Source organism: Salvelinus alpinus, chromosome 29 (genome assembly GCF_045679555.1).
Source record: "Salvelinus alpinus chromosome 29, SLU_Salpinus.1, whole genome shotgun sequence".
Taxonomy (NCBI): domain Eukaryota; kingdom Metazoa; phylum Chordata; class Actinopteri; order Salmoniformes; family Salmonidae; genus Salvelinus; species Salvelinus alpinus.
Window position 1 is genome coordinate 26,454,888 of NC_092114.1, and position 7,963 is coordinate 26,462,850.

Sequence of the window (7,963 nt, forward strand, 5' to 3'; positions counted from 1 at the left end):
CCAGAATTGCAAGCTGCTTCACTTTCAAGGGGCTGATACAGTTTCTTCTTTCAGTAATTATTTGTCCTGTTTTCAAGTTTCCCTGTCATGACTTTAGTAATCCGTGGGTAGACAGAGGCCTTGTTCTTCCACCAGCTCAGAGGATCTGCAGATCTTTGGAGGAGCGGCTCCTCCAAATAGGACCGGACCTCCATTATGGCATCTGCTGAGGGATTCCTTCACGCTGCATCCCCAGTTGCTCTCTCGTCAAACAGCAACCAAACAGCAGACGTTTGTGGCACTACTGCTGGTGCTTCTGCTCCCTCTTCTTCCTGTTGCCCTGGTGCTTGAGCCAGCTGACTGCTGGGGCTGTCCCTCCCTGCTGCTGAGGTTATTCTTTGAAGAGCCTCATCAATCGCTCTGGCATCACTGAAGGCTAACTTCTTAAACCTGGGGTCAAGTGCAGCGGTTTCTGATAGCACGTGATTATATTCCATTCTGTGGAACTTTCTGTCCATTGATGAACATAGGGTGTCAACTCTGTCCTGTGGTTACATTTGCTTCTCTCTGGCGGCTGGCTGTGATTCGCTGCAGACCCTTACACAGGAGTATCATTTTTGAGGCTGTCACATAGCTGAAAAGAGAGAAGAGTAACTTAGTTCAGGTTCATGTTTTGTCTACTGATACTACATTCTCATCTACTGCTCATATACATATATAATACTAGATTAAATAATGATGTAGTAATAACTGCTTACTCTACCTCTCTCCACTGATCTCCACAGTGACCTGCTCAAAGGGTTCCAGGACTCTGCACACCTCCTCCCATTTCTCTTGGGTCAGAGCATCAACAGGTGCATTGACAATGGCCAGGTAGAGATGATGGCATCCTTTGACTCAAGAAACCGCTTCAACATATAAAATGTTGAATTCCACCTTGTAGTGCAGTCTTGTTTAGGCCTTAGCTCAGACATCCCCATATGGCGTTGTGTAGACTTTAATTTTTCAACACCTACTGTGCTCCTGTGGAAGTATTCCACAGCTGCTTTCACTTTGTCCACGGTGGGCTTCATCCACTTCAGAGCATCTCTTACAATCAGGTTGATTGTGTGGTGAGGCACATGGGCTACTAACAGCTTGCTACACAACATACACTTAGTATTACTTTCTTAGCTACAGTATGCATATCTCCCTGGCATATCACATAATTTATGCAGCAACATACAAGACATTTTTGGACTCATCTTGTTGTGCTGTACTTACTTGAACAGGAAGGTGGCGCGGAGGTCCTTCGTGGGCAAATTTTGTTATCAAACATTGTCATCAAAGTCTGGCATTCTCTGGATTTATGGTGCTTTCAAGACAAGAGGGACCTCAAAAAATTAATAAAAAAAGGTAGAATCATGATGACGTCAGTGATCTTCAGGTCGTAGCTCTAGAAAGAGGCCTAAGTACCCGATTTACAATTCCGAGTTGGATGAAAGTTCAAAACGTATTTTCCCAGTCATAGCTCGTTTCTCCCCGAGTTCCCAGTTGTCTTGAACTCACAGTTAGCCACTGATTCCTTCCAAACCACTCAGTGTTGAATTTGCGATTTCCCACTTGTTGTGTAATGTTTATGTCCAATGGCCGATGAGCACCGATACGTTTTATCTATAATTTCAATTCCTTATTTCTCTTCAAATGACAACGATTAAAAAGGATTTGCCAGTAGATTGTCGACTTGATTCATGATGATGACTGCTAGCAAAAAAAAATTAATTGGACTGACATGATCAGTCCAATCAAAGCCACTGTAGATAATGTGATTTGACATCATTTTATCCTTGAGCATTCTTGGATGGGCACTTCTAATGTAACTCTGTGGCAGCATTCAAGTGGCTAGAATTTTCTAAGTCTACGCTTAGACTTGGCAGTGACATTTGTGTCCCCATGAGTGACAGAACACTGAGCCAATCACGGCCCAACTCTCCGGGTTTTCTGCTAGCTTGCCGCACCATCACAGAAAGCACTGAGCTAGGTTGAAACACCTGCAATTTGGAGCTCCCTTACTCAAGAAAACAAAAGAGACCATCTTTGTATGCGGCTTTATTAACTCAATGATATATTTTTTTACATTATTTGCAAACTGATATGTGACATGTATTAATGCCAAAATAACATGCAAAACAGGAAAGCCCCCCCCCAAAAAAAACAGGTGCCCCACCTGCCCTGAATGATGGGTCGCCACTGATGCCCTTTGAAACAAATTTGTCCTCTGAGATACTTTTTTGACAGGACATCTCATCTCATATCTGGTAGGGGATGATCAAGCCAAACCTAAAAAAAACTTGTTGCTTATAAATAGTGACTATTCAAAATATAAAATAAAAGTTGAATGTAAGCATGGTTGGTACCTGTTGTTGAGGAGTCGATAAGAATGACCTGAAAAGTTGTATAACCTGAAATCAAACATTGCAATGAATAGCTTCTTTCATGCCACTGATGGCTGTGTTACAATATGAAAATATTCCCATTCATGACTGGCTCGTATTTCCATGATCATCAAAGGGTAGATCAGCACTCAAACATTACAGTTTAATTATTATGTCTACTCATCATGTTTCTGTATTGCTAAAAGGAACCATTCCAAGGCCATATTGTCCCACAACTCTCTCATCGTCATCTTTTATGCATTCTTTGGAATCGATATTAACTTATTGCAGTACAGTATCATGGGATGTATTAGTGTGTGACTTAGGACAGGTACAGTGAAAGATGCAAATTCCTAATATCTTTTATGTACATTTGTGAGCCACAGAGCAGTGTGGGTGTAGTCCTAATAGTCTTACAGTCAGTTATCCAATCGACAGTTCCACGAACAGGATCATTGTCAACCTTTGATACAAACTGGGGGATTAGAAGACTCTTAAACACCTGTAGAGGTAAGGAAATATCATGGGGGGAAAAATTATAATATATATACACTGAGTGTACAAAACATTAGGTGAATCCAGGTGAAAGCTATGTTCCCTTGTTGATGTCACCTGTTAAATCCACTTGTGTAGATGAAGGGGAGGAGACAAGGAATAAAAATCCTTCTTTAACCTGAGACAATTGAGACATGGAATATGTATGTGTGCCATTCACAAGGTAAATGGGCAAGATAAAATATTTAAGTGCCTTTGAACGGGGTATGGTAGTAGGTCCCAGGCGCACCGGTTTGAGTGTGTCAAGAACTGCAACGCTGCTGGGGTTTTCACGCTCAACAGTTTCCCATGTGTGTCAAGAATGGTTCAACTTGACACAACTTTGGGAAGCATTGGAGTCAACATGATCCCTTTGGAACACTTGACACCTTGTAGTCCATGCCCTGACGAATTGAGGCTGTTCTGAGAGCAAAAGAGGGTGCAACTCAATATAAGGAAGATGTTCCTAATGTTTTGTACACTCAGTATATATCATGGACTAATTGGCTGATTGAAAATTACTGAGCAGTATTTGTAACATAGCTTTTGAATAGGATACAGCTTGGATTTTAACATGGGATATTGTTATTAAAAAGTTTTGTAAGTTCACTTTTTGTATTGTGTGTGTCATTACTATACAGTTCATGGGACAAGTGCATCCACTCTTTTCATTCCCAGATTGGCTTCATTGGAAATACTACAACCATGGGCTTCCCTCTATGCCTATGTCTTCTCTCTTTGTAAGTAAGAGTTATTTGCTTGCATTAGGCTCGTTTGCCACATGGTACTGGAGTTGTTTATAGAAAGAAAAATTACATGATCATTTAGTTAATGTAGGTTGACAGAAATGTGATGTCATGTCTCTTCCCTTTTAGGATTTTCACAACTGCTTGTGGTTCAGGTTTTAGTGACGACTCAACACTTAATGAAAACTCTTATAAGGAAAAGTGGATGGAGTCTATACCTGATGACAAACTCCTTTCGGCTGTTACTATCCCCGGAACTCATGAGAGCCTAACTCTGTACGGTGGACCACTTATACAGTGTCAGGCTTGGACCTTGGAGAACCAGCTGAAAGCAGGATTGCGGTACTTTGATATACGTGTAGAGGCCAGTATGTTCCACGACATCCTTGATGTCATGGATGGGCATTTAATACACACCAAGTTCCATGAGGTGCTGAACATTCTATGGGAGTTCTTGGACAAACATGGAAGTGAGTCTGTGCTTTTGAGAGTGACACTGCAAGGAATGAGCATGAAAAAAGCTGGAAAATGTATCAAAACATTGATTGAGAATTCTGAAGATAGAGTATGGACAAAGATATTTGTCCCCAAAATGCAAGAAGCAAGGGGGAAGATCATCTTCGTGCAGAGTACCAATTTCAATGTTGGAACACTTAACCATGACACTTTTGTCACAGGCGACGACACATTCAAAGACATTGAAAACATGATGAAGAAGATCACAAAACATCTGAAAGAAGCTGAAGAGAATTGTGGTCATGCATTGGCACTGACCGATTCCTCCGCCACAGCCATTTTCAAAGGCCCTAAAACTGTGGCCAAAGTGGTTAATGGTCAGCTCAGTAAGCTCATAGTTGAACTACAGACAGGCTCTAACAAACCAGACTGCTTGGGAGTAATCAGCATGGACTTCCCCAGTCCAGACCTCATCCAGAACATCATTGAGATAAACAGAAATCCAGGAAGTGGTTCATCTGAACAACCAGAACAGCCTGAACCAGTAGAGCCGGAACCTGCAAAGCCTCAGCCAGCCGAAGAGCCTGAATCAGTACAGCCTGAACCGGCACAGCCTGAAACAGCCGGGCCTGAATCAGTAGAGCCCGAGCCAGCGGAGCCTGAATCAGCAGAAACTCAGCCAGTAGAAGAGCCTGAACCAGCAGAGCCTGAACCAGTAGAGCCAGAGCCAGCAGAGGCTGAACCAGCAGAGCCTGAACCAGTAGAAAAGCCTGAACCAGCAGAACCTCAGCCAGCAGAAGAGCCTGAACCAGCAGAGCCTGAACCAGCAGAGCCTGAACCAGCAGAGCCAGAGCCAGCAGAGGCTGAGCCAGCAGGACCTGAGCCAGTAGAGCCTGAACCAGTAGAGCCAGCAGAGCCTGAACCAGTAGAGCCTGAACCAGCAGAGCCTGAACCAGTAGAGCCAGAGTCAGCAGAGCCTGAACCAGCAGAGCCTGAACCAGTAGATCCTGAACCAGTAGAGCCAGCAGAGGCTGAACCAGCAGAGCCCCAGCTTGCAGAAGAACCACCAGAAGAGCCTGAACCAGCAGAGCCTGAACCAGTAGAGCCAGAGCCAGCAGAGGCTGAGCCAGCAGAGGCTGAGCCAGCAGAGGCTGAGCCAGCAGAGGCTGAACCAGCAGGATCTGAACCAGCAGAGCCTGAACCAGCAGAGCCTGAACCAGCAGAGCCAGAACCAGTAGAGCACGAGCCAGCAGAGCCTGAACCAGCAGAGCCAGAACCAGTAGAGCCTGAACCAGCAGAGGCTTAACCAGTAGAGGCTTAACCAGCAGAGCCTGAACCAGCAGAACCTGGGCCTGAACCCCCAGGGGAGCCCAAGGAGCCTAATGGAATAACCAAGGAAGAAGTGATGCCATGAGAAACATTGAACAGATTAAAAAACACAATTATTGTCCAATTAACCTCAGTAAAGAAGAATCACATCTAAAACGAAAAATACAAAATCAAATCCTCCCTTCAAACAGTAAAACAATTGTCTACTATGTGGTATTTTGTATATTAACTGTATGCTTAACTAGGAAAGACCAACTGTTCCATGTTGCAGTTGGAATATACAAATCTGATAGTTACTTTAAAATTAACCCATCTGTGCTGAGATCTGTCTGAGGGTATGTTTCCCATCAATACGTTTAATAAAATAGCACAGGGCCTTTCAGAAACCTGTATCTAAACCCACAGTGACACCTACAGGTTACAATGCATATTACTGCTTGTTTTGATGGTGATTCATCTGGCCATGTAAATGATTTCAAGTCTCTAAGGCAATCACTTACACCCTCTTAAAAATGTATGCATGTAACCTTTCAGTTTAAAATGTTTTCTAAAAAAAATCTCTCTTATATGCATGTAGAAGAGCTGCTTCAAAGAATGTATCTAAAACAGCTTATAATGTCAACATAAATAGTTAGATACAAAGGTTGCGTTTACATAGGTAGCCCAATTCTGATATCCCTTCCCACCAATGGATCCCCAGACCAACCATACCAGACATTTTCAAACCAGATCTTTCTCAGAGCTGATCAGATTGGTCAAAAGACCAACCAGTGAAAAAAGACCAGAATCGTGCCGCCCGTCCAAACGCAGCCAAACTGAAGTGTTCTAAGATGGCTTAGAATTCAAAAAATGAAAGAGAAAAAAGGATAGTCACTTATGGCAGAGCCTTAATCTAATATAACATAATAGTAATAAAAAAATTTTTTTTTTTTTTCACCATGTGTCCAAATCCTTCCCTCCCACTTACATAAGTATTCACACCATTAAGTCAATACTTTTTAGAAGCATCTTGGCAGCGATTACAGCTGGGAGTCTTTATGGGTAAGTCTCTAAGAGCTTTCCACACCTGGATTGTGCAACATTTGCCCATTATTCTTTTCAGAATTATTCAAGCTTTGTCAAATTGGTTGGTGATCATTGCTAGACAACAATTTTCCGGTCTTGCCTTAGATTTTTCAAGTAGATTTAAGTAAAAAATGTAACTCGGCCACTGTCTTCTTGGCAAGCAACTCCAGTGTAGATTTGGCCTTGTGTTTTAGGCTATTGTCCTACTGAAAGGTGATTGCATCTCCCAGTATCTGGTGTAAAGTAGATTGAAACAGGTTTTCCTCCAGGATTTTTTATCCTGAAAAACTCCCCAGTCTTTAACGACTACAAGCATACCCGTAACATGATGCAGCCACCACTATGCTTGAAAATAAGGAAAGTGGTACTCAGTAATGTGTTGTATTGGATTTCCCCCAACATAAAACTTTGTATTCAGGACAAAAAAAATGTATTGCTTTGCCACATTTCTTGCAGTATTACTTCAGTGCTATGTTGAAAACAGGATGCATGTTTTGGAATACAGGATCCCTTCTTTTCACTCTATCAATTAGGTTAGTATTGTGGAGGAACTACAATGTTGTTGATCCATCCTCAGTTTTCTCCCATCACAGCCATTAAACTCTGTAACTGTTTTAAAGTCACCATTGGCCTCATAGTGAAATCTCTGAGCGGTTTCCTTCCTCTCTGGCAACTGAGTTAGGAAGGACGGCCTGTATCTTTATAGTGACTGGGTGTATTGACACACCATCCAAAGTCTAATTAATAACTTTACCATGATCAAAGGGATATTCAATGTCTGTTTTTTTATATTTACCCATCTACCAATAGGTGCCCTTCTTTGCGAGGCTTTGGAAAATCTCCCTAGTCTTTGCAGTTGAATCTGTCTTTGAAATTCACTGCTCAACTGAGGGATCTTACAAATAATTGTATGTGTGGGGTACAGAGATGAGATAGTCGTTCAAAAATCATGTTTAACACTATTATTGCACACAGAGTGAGTCCATGCAACTTATTATGTGACTTGTTAACCTTTCTGAACCACCCATCCCGGTATCGGGATAATTGTCATCAGCAACGCTGAATAGCAGAGCGCCACAGTCAAATAATATCACAAAAAAATATTCATATTCATGAAATCACAAGTGCAATATTGCAAAACACAGCTTAGCCTTTTGTTAATCCACCTGTCGTCTCAGATTTTGAAATTATGCTTTACAGCGAAAGCAATACAAGCGTTTGTGTAAGTTTATCGATCGCTCGACAAAACATTAAGTACACTTAGCATCAGGTAACTTGGTCACGAAAATCAGAAAAGCAATCAAAATAATAGTTTACCTTTGATGATCTTCGGATATTTTCACTCACGAGACTCCCAGTTAGACAACAAATGTTCCTTTTGTTCCATAAAGATTATTTTTATATCCAAATACCTCCGTTCGTTTTGCGCGTTATCCTCAG

The 7,963-nt window shown here is 42.0% G+C and overlaps 1 protein-coding gene across 1 annotated transcript; it reads left to right on the forward strand.

Annotated features, from left to right (window-relative positions):
* The first annotated feature begins 3,808 nt into the window (after positions 1-3,808).
* On the forward strand, positions 3,809-7,142 carry LOC139559399 (skin secretory protein xP2-like). The gene has a single exon (XM_071375399.1). The coding sequence runs from the start codon at positions 3,879-3,881 to the stop codon at positions 5,433-5,435; it is 1,557 nt and encodes a 518-aa protein (XP_071231500.1). The 5' UTR covers positions 3,809-3,878; the 3' UTR covers positions 5,436-7,142.
* The last annotated feature ends 821 nt before the right edge of the window (positions 7,143-7,963 follow it).